The 15,062-nt window shown below is 35.0% G+C and overlaps 1 protein-coding gene across 1 annotated transcript in view; it reads right to left on the bottom strand.

Moving 5' to 3' along the window:
* The window catches only part of LOC136024715 (AF4/FMR2 family member lilli-like), a 120,477-nt gene that overhangs the window by 54,861 nt on the left and 50,554 nt on the right, over nt 1–15,062 (bottom strand). The window contains exons 5-7 of the mRNA XM_065700131.1: nt 10,261–10,479; nt 6,721–6,806; nt 4,274–4,583 (exon numbers count right to left, since the gene is read on the bottom strand). Coding sequence (XP_065556203.1) covers nt 4,274–4,583; nt 6,721–6,806; nt 10,261–10,479 — 615 coding nt within the window. The remainder of the gene's footprint in view (nt 1–4,273; nt 4,584–6,720; nt 6,807–10,260; nt 10,480–15,062) is intronic.

A 15,062-nucleotide genomic window follows, 5' to 3' on the forward strand; every position in this document is an offset into this window, starting at 1 on the left:
GAAAAGATCAAACAAACGAAGACAAAACAATAAACAAATAAATACTACAAACGAGAAATAAAATAAGATATTAATCTAGAAGGTGTCTTCAACCTTCCTAAGCCTCCTAGAAGAAGCTTCACCTGGTAGGCGAGCAAAAATACGGCCTTGGTCCGACCAAACGTTCTTTGCTCCGAACTTATCTCTAGCACTGTCCAGGATAATCTTGCGCTGCTTCGTGAGATATTCATTCACAAAAACACCAGATTTCGCTAGCTTAGACTTCGCTTTAAAGACAGTATGCGCAACATCTTTATTAGAAAATTTGACAATCACAGGGGCAACTCGACTTTCATCACTAATCTGAGCTGTAGGGTTGGGTAAGCGAAAACGTTGCATAGAAAGAATTTGATCACTCATAAGAGCACTCAAGCCCATTTTGTCCTTTATTATATTGTGCATTGTTACTTTTAGGTCAACACCAGGGGCCTGTTTGACCCCTACGAATACAAGGGAATCAAGCTGAGCTTCTTGTTGATACTCGTCAAGTCTATCTTCCATTTTTGCAATACGATTTTCCAGCAACTCTATTTGAGCTCTTAACCCCTTAAGTACTTTGCCAATTTTATCAAATTTACCATTATATTCGACTGATAATCCATCATAAACTTGGGATATTATCTGTTCAGCAGTAACTGGGTTGATACTATTTTTTTGTGCTACCTTTTCTGTGACCAATTTCCCGATATCCTTGAGCATATTTTGCTTTGTTTGTGCTAACTCTTGTTCCGTAGAAACTAACTTTTCAACAAGAACAGCTACCGATGATTTTTCAGAATTTGAGCCAGTTTGAGCGGAGGGAGCTTTTTTTAAATACTGTAAGTAGATATCCGGGAAAATCTCCAGCTCCTGAAATGCCTTATTCACGCTCCGTTCAGTTTTATGTGATGCTTCTTTAGACTTTTCCGCATAGAGAACTAAATTTACTTCTAAGACTGTCTGAAGATCATGGGATCCATAACAGAAAACTAGAAACTTTGATGCTTTTTCTGATTGGGTGTTAACGTCTACAATTCTTACTGGCCAAAGCGGGTAATTTCTAAATTTTGCCAACGCCAAGTCCCCTTTCTTGAACTTGCTCATTTCAAACTTCAGAACTGGCTAACTTAACTCACTCCTCCTTCCTCTCGTTTCTTTTTCTTTCCTCTCCCTCTCTCCTTACATTCAATTTAAGTCCACAGAATATCAAATATGTAAAATCAATAGATGTTGACACCTTGATAAACCGTCACACAAGTTTTAATTAAAACTGGTATTTTGCCAAATACTGCGAGATCTAGCAAGTGGGATTAAAATTCATACCTCAGACTATCAGGTCTGTGAAAATGAAAAATAATCCGATTAGTTTAGATGTTGACACCATGAAAGCTATTTCAGTACTGAAATAGCTAAATATTAGCTATTCAGTACTAAACATTAGATTAAAGTTTACGTTAAAAATTTAATGAGATGGATGTGCCTGTTTTTTATTGCATAACAGATCAAATCGTGGTGTAATGTTAGAAACTGATGGACACAAGACCTCTTCAACATTTTTTATCGCCGAACGATATTGGGATTTAATGTATGTTAAAGCTGAGAAAGTAACTTCACATAAATATGTGGTGTTGAATGGCAGAAGTACATTTAACGCCATATCGGCGATTGTGGGAAATTCAGTTCTAGTTCCGATCCAGAATTTGGTCAAGGGTTTTTTTTGGAATTGTAGTTTTAAGTTTGAGTCACACGAAAGCTCAGCAAATTCCTCTTGAGCTTTAAGTGGCAGATGATCAATCTCCCTTAAGCCAATCCAAAACGGCTTTTGAGTCAAACTATTTTTTTGTAAATCAATATCTAATATAAAATATGTCTGGAACTGTATTTCTAGCGCTTTTAAGTGATCTACAATAGTTTTTGCAATAAAAGTTTTACGATGAATTTTCTCAATTACAAAATTGTCGACACTGGAAAACATTTTGAACGAATTTTTTTCAACCCTAATTTTCCAAATGCTGATCTTTTTAATAAAACTTCCAAGTTTACCGTTTGAAGAAAATATATCGCAATTTTTTCCTTCGAGAGACAAGTTAAGATCGTTTAACTTCGCAAAAATATCTGACAAATAACATAGCTTGGATAGCCACAAGTAATTTTGGAAAAAAGCAGCAAACTCACATTTTCGTTTAGTTAGAAATATTTCGATCTCGTCCTTTAATAACAATAATCTTTTTAAACTTTGACCCCTTGACAACCATCTTACTTCTGCGTATAATTACAAAGTTGTGTAGTTGGAATCCGTATCCTTACGGAGATTTGAAAATAAGCGACTGTTAAGGGCATGGCTCTTAATAAAAATTATAACCTTAACAACATCCTGAAGCATATCGTTCAATTCTGGTTCTATCAATCAACTAAGAAACGCCCAAAGGATTTTTACATGCTGGGACTGTAAGGTCCTGTTGGTCGCGCAAGGGTTAAACTGGCTAATTCGGAATAACATGCACTTCGTTCACAATCATACAGTGGCTAAATGAAAATAACACGTAATTTTTATATAGTTTCTTCGAAATAACACTTAGAAATTTTGTTGATAATATTTATAAGGATTATTTCGGTTTTAAGAGATTGACAAAAATAAATCTACATTTTTTATAAATTTCTATAACATCTTCTGATTCATTGTAAACTTATACAAGATATTATAATGATCGGAATAGAAATGCTGGTATAAACAGTCTTTCCGAACCAGAAGATTTTATTATATTTTTATCTACGATGATTGTTATTTTTCTTTATAACATTAATTTTACAAGTTAAAAACATTTTTTTGTTATATTGTATTTTTATCACTCGCGACCCCATAATTTTGCTACGCGACCCCAAATGGGGTCGCGACTCATAGTTTAAGAAGCCCTGTGTTAAATCAGTAATTCTGCCAAAAAGTCATAGATGGCACGAGTGCTTTTTTTCCTTGGCAGAAATTTAGAGACAATACTCTAATTATTTTTTAATGATATGTGATTTGTACTTGTAAATAGAATTTTATAAAAAGGGCTTAGCTAGATTGAATTAATAAAAGGTACCTCGGCTGATTTATTAGTCAATCCTTTCAATAAAGACTCTTAATAAGGAAGTGTTATTTTCAATCATTAATTTATATTAATATAATATTTATATTACATAAGCTATAAGTGGTATAGCAGTTAATCAATAGTTAATACAGACAGTTAAATTATTCACAATGAGTCGTAAAAAGAAAGAATTTGAGTCGAAACCTTATTCTTTTGAACGAAGTAAATAACTTAGTTTATTTCACGTAAAGTGGTGTGCGAGGATATCGCAAGGAGAGTAAATGACAACTTCTTGGCATTGTGTAAAGACTGAGGTACTGAAAAGCTTGGGATGGATGAGGAGCGTGCGTAGCTGTGTTTCCTTAGGCGGCTTAGTGCTGCAGCGAGTTGTTAGCGGTATACTGTATACAAAGCTTTAAATCAAAGATCTGTTTAGGAAACATATTATCTAATGTAGAATAAGAAGTTACTTTACATATAGAATTTATTAAATGTAGTTAACTATGCATTCATCTTATACCGTTTACCTTATATATTTAGCCTATATACCGTTACCTAATATGGTTATCTATGTGAGTTAAATTAATAAGTTAACTATATAAGCATAATAAGTTACCTATTTAAGAACTTACCTTATTTAGAATAATAAGTAGAAAATAAGGGAGTAAGAAACAGGGCCGTCACGTATGGGGGAAGGGGGGGGGGCAATGTCTTTGGTCCCTCTTTAAAAAAAGAAGTAGATAAAATCGTGGCGCTTACCGCCACTAAAATTCTTTGTTCGGTTCAATAAAGACCACGAAAATACTGACATTATCATCTACTGAAATTTTGAACTTGGTCGGTAAACGCAGCAGTTTTACCGACTCCTGCCGTGATTTCACAGACGGTGCCACAATTTTTAATTTGATAAAATAAGCAGCATTAAAATAGTGACATGATGTGTACCAAAATCTGAATCTCGGTTGGTAGATGCAGCGGTTTTACCGACTCGTGCAGTAATTTTACGTGTTGTATTCGAAACGGACATTATGCTAATTTTTGACAAAAACATTCGATAAAAATGACCAGTCAGTCAGTAAAATCTTTGTCTCCCACCCCCCCCCCCTCTAAACATTTTGGCTAGTAACGACCCTGGTAAGAATATACAATAGAAATAATACCAAGTTATTTAAATAAGAAGTTACCTGAGCTGATGTATTTGTGGATCCCCTAGGTAAAGATTCTTGATAAGGAACAATCCCATGGCGTACGTGCTCCCTAACAGGACTTGGCTGCCTCACGCTTCTAATTGGCGAAAGAGGTCGAGGCGGTAGGATATTCAGCCCTAAGGATCTCCTTGGGTCTGGTGATTCCGGTCTGGGTCTAACAGGACTTGGTATACGTATACTCCTGACCGGTGATAAGGGACGAATCGGTAGCCCAAGTGCCCTTCTCGGATTGAGATCAATTTCTACATCCGCATCTGATACAACTGGTTCATGCTCCACCGCATTCCTGCAACATAAGCTTTGATTAGATATTACACAAGGAATCAGGTACATATCATTAAAAGAAGAAAATAGCCGCTGAGCATCAATGCACCCTCTTGATCCCTGCCCCCCCCCCCCCCTACTCATTGAATTACAGGTAAATTTCTTTGTATTAAATTACTGAGCATTTGTATTGCGTTATAATGTATATAAGTATATATATATATATATACCTCTACTACTTCAACAACCAAAAACTCACAGCAGCATCAAGGCACCTGATACCAACACAGCTGCGTCCACTCCTCCATCCCAATCGATCCAAAGCTTATTTCTTTATTCCCTCCCAAGTTTCAATTTTTAGGACCTCTTCCCAGACTATTCGGGAACGAACAAATAGGCTAAAAAAAAATTAGCCTATAAAAGGCTTCAGATTCAGTCTATAAATAACAGTGGAAGAAGGAACAAAAAGTTATTTCAGGCTGCAGATTCCTGATCAAAAGACTCAGCTACGACAGCACCCATGAAATGGAAGATCAAAAGCCATGCGGACACCAGTAACTTATTACTGCATATGAGTGGTGAGGTGCAGATGTTCAAAAAAACATAGTCCCATTGATAAAGCCTCTAAGGCAATTTCAAACTGTCATAAAGGATAGAAATGAAGAGGAGCAGGAGATAGCCCTGCTTCACCAAAATATTGAAATAATCCATTTAACAAATGGTTTACGAACTCATGAAAAATCAGGGACTGAAATATAAGAATATCTATTATATTTACCAGAATGCACCCAGTTTGAATGATAAGATAACAAGTTATCACCTAGAAGAATTTGCTAGTTATCCAGTCCACGATGTTTAAAATAGAATAGAAGCTCAGAATGGAAATCATATAAGGGGAAAGCTATACTCTTGACCAGCAAGAATCCCTTGCGGCTCTTGAGAATATTAAAAGCAAGAAAAAACTGAGGTAGAATTCATTGAATCGTTAGACTACCCTCCAAGGGAAATAGAATTACCCTAATACGGGCTTCACAAGACTCTGGGGTCAAAGGCCATAAATTGGCAGTTGAAGCAGTTAGGTCTAGGCCATAGCACCGGCTACGAAATTATTTACATCCTATGGAATCTCTGAAAGCTTCTGGAAAGCGGTAATAAGGAATGAAGCCGTGAGAGGGCGGAGCTAAATTGAACAGAAAGGTGGGATGGAAAGAAAACAAAAGAGATGATTCCAAAGTTGCTGACAATACATCATTTAAGATTTCATAGGGCTGAATCATATGTACTCAATGGGGTTTATTTACTTTACTGAAGATGGCTCTTAGATATGGAGAAGAAATATTCATTTAGTTTCGTCTAAATTTCACTATCTTAAAATAATTTCCCGTTGTAATACCTTTTGCTATTCGTTTAGTAGAAAGGCATTGCGGTCGTTGGCGTTATTTGTTATATCAGTCTTCGTGTCATTATGAGGTCTTCATAGGTCTAAAATATGAATGGTGAGGGAAGCTACAACGGGTAGTATTGGGAATTTTCGGAATCAGAATCAGGTGACTAGACGAGCTAATTCCCCATTCTGCCAAAAACGTGAGATGGACATGCTAACAAGAAGGGATCTAATATAAGAATGTTAAATTGGGATGATATACCAGTTGAGGGTATTTCATAAGTTAGATGTTAAGCCTGGGGACATAGTCAGGGAAGGCAATGTCTGACAGCTGGCACAATATGAGGCAAGAATGGGAAACTTAACATTGGTTCCTCCTCACCCTAACTGAATTTTTGGGTGGGATGGGCAGTGTGTAGTGGCGTATATACGGGCAAGGGGGATTACTCTCCCCGTGTGCAGCCTCTGAGAGGGCACCAAACTGAGCGTTTTTGTCAATAATACGATCGATTTATGTTGTGGTGATGTTGGGGAGGGGTCGTAAAAACTGCCGCTGCCCACGGGCACTGGAAAAACAAATAGAAGTAGAAAAAATTACCATACTAGCAGACAGAAACTGAACGATCCTTGAGATTGGTCCAAACGATAACCCCCCCCCCCCCCAGAATGATCACCGATACTCCCTCTTCTTCTTTATACCCATAATTTGTGTATATCTCTGCAATGTCTATATTTACAATAACAAAAGAAACAACTGATACAGTTTGATGCTTACCTAGGTGCCTCCTGTAAATATGGAGTTGGCTCAGACCGAGCAGGAGTAGGGGCCAGTGAAGCAATCGGAATGGGAGCCGACATGTCCTAAAATATCAAAGCTGGCTATTATCCCCAGATTAAAAATACCCTCAATATTAAAATAAAGTTAGTCTATATATAAACAAAACAATTTTCCCCTAATAAGTCGACAACTGAACATAGTTCACGGCCATAATGCAGACATTTCAAAGTTTCCTGTCAATATGCATATGCTACTAGCCGGTGATACATTACATCTTTTTCCAAATTTCTTATTCTTTTTCCCTCGCCCTATTTTCTTTTGTTTTCGTCTCCTTTTTATCTCCTCTAATTATACATTCACCTTCTCCAATCTTTTACTTTTCCTCTTATATATTTAGATATAAGCATCAAGAAATGATCTAGCAGCCTTTACTAGGTTCGTTTTTTAAATCCCCAAAATTGCACAGATATTACAATAGGTACATATATGTCCAATCCTTGGGAAAGGAGTCAGAAGTAATTACTCTCAATAGAGGAGAGAGGGAGAACCTAAAACGGAAAAAAGTATATTTCTAGGCAACTACTTTTGAACTTTTTCAAAGAGGTCCTCAGACCAGTCTCTGAGAAGAATCCCCATGTTTGGAGGCATAGTTATTACCATAATCCTTCTGTTATCATTTTATTTTCGCCATATGGTCAAATTTTTCCTTGTAAACTTTAATAACATTTGGTTGGCCCAGTTATAATTAATAGGCTATACTATTGTAAGTTTATAATTCATAAGCCTATTGTGATTTATAGACATTCTATTTGTAGGCTATGACATGAAGTATCAAATAAGTGTGATATTGTTTTATAATATTTATATAAAGGAGATAAAGCTCCGAAACTCCAACAGAAAATTGTCCTCATAATTGAGCCCTTTCGGTTAGTTTTGTTGCTCAAATTTACAAAATACATAAACTCCAATTTTTTACTTATGAACCTTAGGAAGCATGAACACAAGCACAGCTTTGGACCAAAGCCCGTTTCCTCAAAATCTTAAGATTCGTAAATATCTTTTTTGTTATATATATATATATATATATATATATATATATATATATATTATATTATATTATATTATATGGAATACATGTACAAGATTGTAAATATTTTATTTTTCTATATAATTAACTTATCTTGACGTTTTCATTTTTAAAGTTATTACTTCCCCCCTCTTACACCTTATAGCCTCTCCTTGAAGAAACGAATAGATGTGTACGCGCCTGAATTCAGACAACTTAAGTATTTTACAATCAGATTCATTTTGCTGATGCATGTCTTTAATTCTTTTTACGTTATTTTCCTCAAATTATGCCATAATGTATTTTTTTTATCTTACGCTAGATAATATGTATTCGCTAAGTTCGAAAGTAACTCTTTTGTCAATGTTTGTGTTACTACGCATGACCAAACCGTTTAAAAAAAAGGGAATGTTTTGCCAAGTCTCAGTTACGGCAGAGTTTTGCAGAAGAAAATAATGAATAAAATAAAGAATTATGAAGAATAAAAAATAAAGAAAGAAAATGAAGAATAATGAAGAATAAATAAGAAAATAATTTTACAGAAGAAACTCAAAACTATATATCTCAATGAGCTGGCCGGCGGACAAGATTATAATGGATACAAACTTTTTGCTAACCTGTTAATCCAGAGTTAGCCTCCCAACTGAATTGGTGAATTAAGTCAGCGGAACTCCCAGACACAAGTATCTAATATCATTTCCCATGCATCTCCGTAGCTTGAAAGGGTTGCTGCCCGAAACTATTTTATTGCAGGGAGATAAATGGTTAAAAATCGGGCTTTTAGTCTATTCAGGGCTGCATCCAGGCTTTCTTTTTGGAATGGGGGGGGTGTCAAAAAACTTAAAAACACATCAAAAATTTGTTTTATATTCAATTTTGTTACGTTTTTACTAGTCGGGCAAACATTTTGGTGGGTGGGTGGGTCAAATCAATAATCCCCCCTCCCCTGGAAACGGCCTTGGCACTATTTTAAAACAAGTGGAAAAAAAAACTATAAATAACAAAAATCCCGAATATTTTTTAATTTGATTTCAAATTTGTTTACCTTTTTTTTAAATTTCAGTTTAATCTGTTTCTTGTTTTTTTCTCTGTTGACAAAGGCTTCCCGTCATGAAGGGAGGCATGAGTCGTATTTGCTAGTTGAGGTTTTATCATCTGTACTATCACAGAAACGCAGATTTAAGAATAAAGTCTCGAGAAATTATGTCAATAAGTATCTCAAAAGGAACATTTTCATTTGAGCTTTTAACTAGTTACGAGGGTATAAAATTTCTTCCTTAGATTTACAGACTTAAGCTTATTTTCGAAAGAATGTTATACAATTTGCATAAGGTTCCAGCAAGCCTTTACCGTCAATTTTAGCAATCAATACAGCACGACTTTTATCCTTTTTTTATTCTACTTTTTTTCTATTTTTCTAAATTTTCGGCTTTAATCGAAGCAGCAAATTTTTCTATTCTATTTTTTTCTTTTCTTTTTTTTATTCTACTTTTTTTCAATTTTTTTCTGAATTTTATCGACTTTAATTCAAGTTGCAATTTTTTTCTATTCTTTTTTTTATTCTACTTTTTTTTTCTATTTTTTCTAAATTTTGACTTTAATCGAAGCTAAAAAAAATTCTGTTCTTTTTTTATTCTGCTTTTTTTCTATTTTTCTAAATCTTCGACTTTAATCGAAGCTGCAAATTTTTTCTATCCTTTTTTTCTTTTCTCTTTTTTATTATTTTTTATTCTACTTTTAAAAATTTCTAAATTTTCGACTTTAATCGAAGCTGCAAATTTTGCACTAAATTCAGCATGACATCTTGTGGATAGTGTGCTTGCTCAAAAATGGTTATGCTTAGTTCACACTAAATGCAAATTCGCAGTGACAATGCAACTTTCGGACCAGTTACTCAAACAACGCTATCTATGTAAAATTCCATCGCAAGCGTTGCAAACTATCGCATACGATTAAAGTTGAAAATTTTCAACTCTAATCACAGCTGGATGTAGAGATACCTATTCTACGCAAGAATTCGTAGCCCATGCCCGCAAATTTTGAAAATTCACTTTTACGGATTGCAACGGCGTCAAATTTTGATTTAACACACTAGTTTTTCATTAGCAAAAACTAGGACAGAAAAAGTCTAAATCCGTCAAGAAAGGCTATACCCCAAAAATTTTGTCTAAATCCCAACTGGGTGTTTCTGCCGGCAGTCCCCGAACCGCGTGAACAAAAATTTTCATTAAATGCAAAAGTAATGCAAAGTTTTCATTAAAATTTTTCGATTTAAGCTGAAAATTTTCAACTCTAATCACAGCTGGATGGAGAGATACTCATTCTACGCAAGATTTCGGAGCACATGCGCAAAAATTTCGAAAATACACTTTTACAGATTGCAACAGCCTCAAATTTTGATTTAACACTCTAGTTTTTCATTAGTAAAAACTAGGAAAGAAAAAGTCTAAATCCGTCAAGAAAGGCTATACCCTAAAAATTTCGTCTAAATCCCGACTGGGTGTTTCTGCCGGCAGTCCCCGAACCGGGTGAGCATTCGGAGGTGGCTGAAACTGACGAGACGTTGGAAGTGGTGGTTTCGCAGGAGTTGGTCTCACCGGGGGTTGCTGTTGAATGCTAATCTTTTGACTTGATGCAACAGGATAACGAGGCGGTGGTCTTTTCTGGGGAGTTGCAAACAATTCAGAAGGCTGAAAAATAAAAATAAAAAAATAAGTAAAAGAACAACTCAAACCCCCGGGGTTTCACCACGGGGATCCTAAGTTAGAAAGCTTAATGAATATTTTTCAAGTAGTATTTTTTCATATTAATTTTTTAATATAGGTACAAGTTTATTATTACCATTGTGCTTTCTTTTCCATTGACATTACAGAATGCATTGAATATAGGCAATATGGTAGGGTATCAATGTCACGGTACAATGTAAAAGCTCAGCCCATTAGCCCTCGCATTTTTCTATTAAGAGACAATTTCTAACAATCCAATGACATTGAAATGAAAATGCATCTCATTTATTTTTCGAATGCTATTTCATAATATATATATATATATATATATATATATATATATATATATATATATATATATATATATATATATATATATATATATATATATATACATATATTTATATATATATGATACTCTTCTTTTAAAAGAAACCCTAATCTATCAGTCTTGAATCGGTTCTAAGACAGTACTACAAGGTTCTAAATGGACTAATAATTCTAAGTTGAAATTCTGAAAAAAATGATGAATGGGTTTTAATTTTGGACAAAATGAAAACAATTCGAAAAATCTAAAAAAAAAATTAAAGAAATCTAAAGTAAAAATCAATTGTAGTTACCAACTAAGGTAAGATATACTGAGAAAATAAGAATGAGTTTCAATTTTACTGCTGATTTGACCACTGAAAACAAGGAGCGGGTAGTCATTCAAAACCACGAAAGATAGAATGTTCTCACTTTGCATGTCAAGGTTACCAGTAACCATAAATGTAAAATAATTACAAAAATAATACGAGAATTTCGAAATAACAGACAGACTAGATTTTAGCGATTCGTCTAGTATACTATTCTTTATCAGGGACTTTTATAAAAACAAGAGAGGGGTTGATGGTCCAGACATCTCACCGTCATATTCACAAGGGCCTTGTTCCTTAAGCTATGAAATTCAAAGAGGCTTATTTTATAGGATAAAGCACCGTATATGTGCCACCGGGATTTTCATAAAGTTACCATTAAGCTTAAAAGTCATACCTGACATCTTCACACTTGAGATGATTAGCACAAACCGTTTACTAAGCTGTCCTCAAAGGGAGAAATAGCAGGGCAGTATATGTTAAATAACGCTTTGAGACTCCTTGTCTACTTTGTCATATTCTCCCTCCGTCTGAGACAAGTCTTTTTTAGTTTTGTAGTTATTTTTAATTATATTATTTTAGTTTTAGAATGCAGTTGTTTTTTTATACTTTTCTTCTTTTTTATATTTTCTCCTTATCCTATACGGGCAAAATATTCGTTTATTTCTCTCTTCGTTCTCTTATTGTTCTTCGTTTATCTCTTTATCTCTATCTCTATTATTTCTATTTATTTCTTTCTTTATTTCTCTATTTTTTTGTCTTTATCTCTATTGTTCGTTCGTTTATCGTTCGTTATCTCTATTCGTTCGTTTATTGTTCTCTTCGTTTCCTTTACCGGCCTTAGACACGTTTGTCATTTTCAGATTCATTTCTTTGTTTTGAGACAACTTTGCAAACGACTACCCAAAACAAGCTTCACTATTGCTTCTTCAATGTCAAATTAAAAAATACCCCGTTTTGTCGGTTTTTTTTCCAATATTTAAACTTGCCGATATGTAATTTAATTTCTTCTTTTAAAGAAAAAAAGATACTACAAATATTCGGAAATTCCTGACAACAGTGGTAAAATGGCAGGGTGAGAGTTAATGCGCTAAAAGCGCTCAACTCATCAAAAGCGATGATAACATAGGTGAATATATTCAAAATTACACCGGGTTAAAACTTTCGAATAAACTTTAAAGATAGCTTAAACATTTCACCAACTGCAGTTGTATGTGTCCAGTTGTTCAGTATGGAATGACCTCCATGTGAGTTCTCTTATAATGAATTTCTTTAAACACTTCTCTAGAGGGAAAGCCTAGGTAAAACGTGGTTAGTAGCGCATACGGCCATAAATATCTAGTGACCTGGCGTCATGAAAGATGTTCCGAAAAAAATCCAACAGCGAATATAGTTAAGAGAAATTTGAACAATCAACAATACTACAGCTACTACTGCTAACAACTTACTGCAGCACCAAGCCATTCCCTTATTTCCTTCCTTCCTATTCCCCTTAAATTCTTCCTTACGACCTCCATTCATCCAATTCGGGGACAACCTGCTCTTCCTTTGTCCCTAGATGGTTGGCCTAAAAATGTGAACTTTGGTAATCTGTCAGCCTTATCTGCAGAATGTGTCCCAACGATCACAACTTCCCTACAATATGGCTCTAGAAAGCGGGGTAAAACCACATTTTTTAGAGCTGACTGTTTGAACTACGGTCAGTCAGACGGGTAACATAGGATACAGTCAGTCAGACGGGTATCAATGGGTATGGTCAGTCAAATGGGTAGACAGAAACCATAAATAATTAACAATGGCACTGAAAAAATACAGACCACTAAAAGGATTATACAAAAATGAGCTGAGACAACCAGTGAACACACAGAGAAATAATTGAATGACTTGCAAATAAAGGTAATCATGTACTGTAAAGATTTACAATTTTTCGCCTCATATTGCAGGTCATGCAAAAAAAGATTTTAAGAGGGTTTTGTACCTCGCTCAACATGTTGATTTTCACGCCAGCACTAGCTGTCAGAGTTTAAACCGTTTTTGTCTCATTGAAAAAAAAACAAATGTTCAAAGGTCAATAACCCCACATTAAACATTATTCATTGGAAAGAAAACACAAGGAAATAGTCATAAAATCTTTGAGGGCACTGGCCGCCCTGACCCACCCCTCCTCTAGCTACGTCTATGACACGAACCAATTACAAGGACGCTCACAAATAACGAATGGACAGTCGAAAATTTAAAATTTAATAATTTATTTTTACCCTCTGTGCGCAACAAAATGCATTAAAGATGAGTATAAGAAAATGAAAAGAAAAAGAAAAAGGGCTCAGACAAAAATAACGCAGTTTCTCAACTTTCAAATTTTAAACCAATCATTCAGCTTCTAGTTCCGTTTCTAAAATTTGGACAAGGGCATATGAGCTGCCTGATTAGTCCATTCACTCCTTTTACTCCACAAAAGTATCTCCATATAAAAATAAAAACATCCTCCAATCAGCTAACAACGGGTTCTCCTTATGAAATGTCTTAACTTTAATCATGTGTTGTGGGAAGTGCGGGTACTTGAGCTGACTGTCTCCAGCAGTTTAAGGCCTATAGGACGGCCGGTACCTACACGGCTCTTCCCACTCACTACCGCTCTTTTCTTCACATCTTATAAATACTATTGAATCAACACTTTTTCCATTGTCTTCTTCTTGCTCTAGTACATGGGTCAAACATTATAAGATTTCACAACTGGCGATGCTAGGCACTTGATAAAAGGCAAGCCACTGGAAAAGTCGACAATTCTGTTGCGTCCATTTTTTGACAAATCTCGAAAACATCATACCTCGTGAAATGTAACTATTACGAATCCAAATGGGGATACTAAGAAAATACTTGAATAACCAAAAGAATAGCGACCGGATTGGCTTTTTAACAAGCCGGATTGGCTTTAACGGATTGGCTTTTACAGAGAAAAATTTCCAGATAGGTGTCAACAACAACACATGTGGTGCAAAAAATGCATTATATAGCTGACCAAGGATTCTCTTATCCAATTGGCCCTTTACCCTGGCGAGAAGACCGAAAGATTTTTGTAGTTTTTTTTTCAAAGACTCAATTATAAGCTGCCTAGTTGATCTAATTGAAGTGCCAACAGGAAGGCCCAGATATCTCAGAGACCTGAAAGTTGAGATTGTGGCGGGCCCAATTTGGATTGTATCATTGGAGACGATCTCCAGTCCATAGACAAGAAACTCTGTTTTGGAAGTAAAAAGCAACAACAAAACTTGAAATGAACAGAAATAATTACATATATGAAAGGAGTTGCCCCTTCCACAAGACCTTGATCTTTACTCTTAAGTTTCAACATTTTGTTCTAATTAAACGGCCATTGTGTTTCAAAAATCGTTCTTAAAGAATTAGAGGGGACGTAATTTTAGGTTTTGAATTTAAAACAAAGCTTGTTATTCTAACTAAACGGTCATTGTGTTTCAAGAATCGTTCTTAAAGAATTAGGACAAGAAGTTAAAATTCTAGAGTAAAGAGCAATGTCTTGTGGAATGGGCAACTCCTTTCATATACGTAATAATTTCTGTTTGTTTCAAGTTTTTATTTTGCTCCTTACTTTAAGTTGAAAAAAACTTGTTTTTTTTATTTAATTTCTGATCGTTTTTAAGCAATACTGAGATATCCGACTCTCTCCATCGACATTTCCGGTACTTGTGTATTATACGCCGCTCACTCCAGTTTACGATGTGTAAAACTCGAGAACAAACTGGTTTCTTTCTTAGCTCCATTTTTATTTTAGAAATAAATCTAGGCTATATATTTACACATTGGGGGTGGGGTAAAGTATAGAGGGTATGCATGCAAAATGTGTTAAGTACAATTATTCTGCATATTAATAAGTAAGAATTATTCTCTGACTTC

Source organism: Artemia franciscana, chromosome 3 (genome assembly GCF_032884065.1).
Source record: "Artemia franciscana chromosome 3, ASM3288406v1, whole genome shotgun sequence".
NCBI lineage: Eukaryota > Metazoa > Arthropoda > Branchiopoda > Anostraca > Artemiidae > Artemia > Artemia franciscana.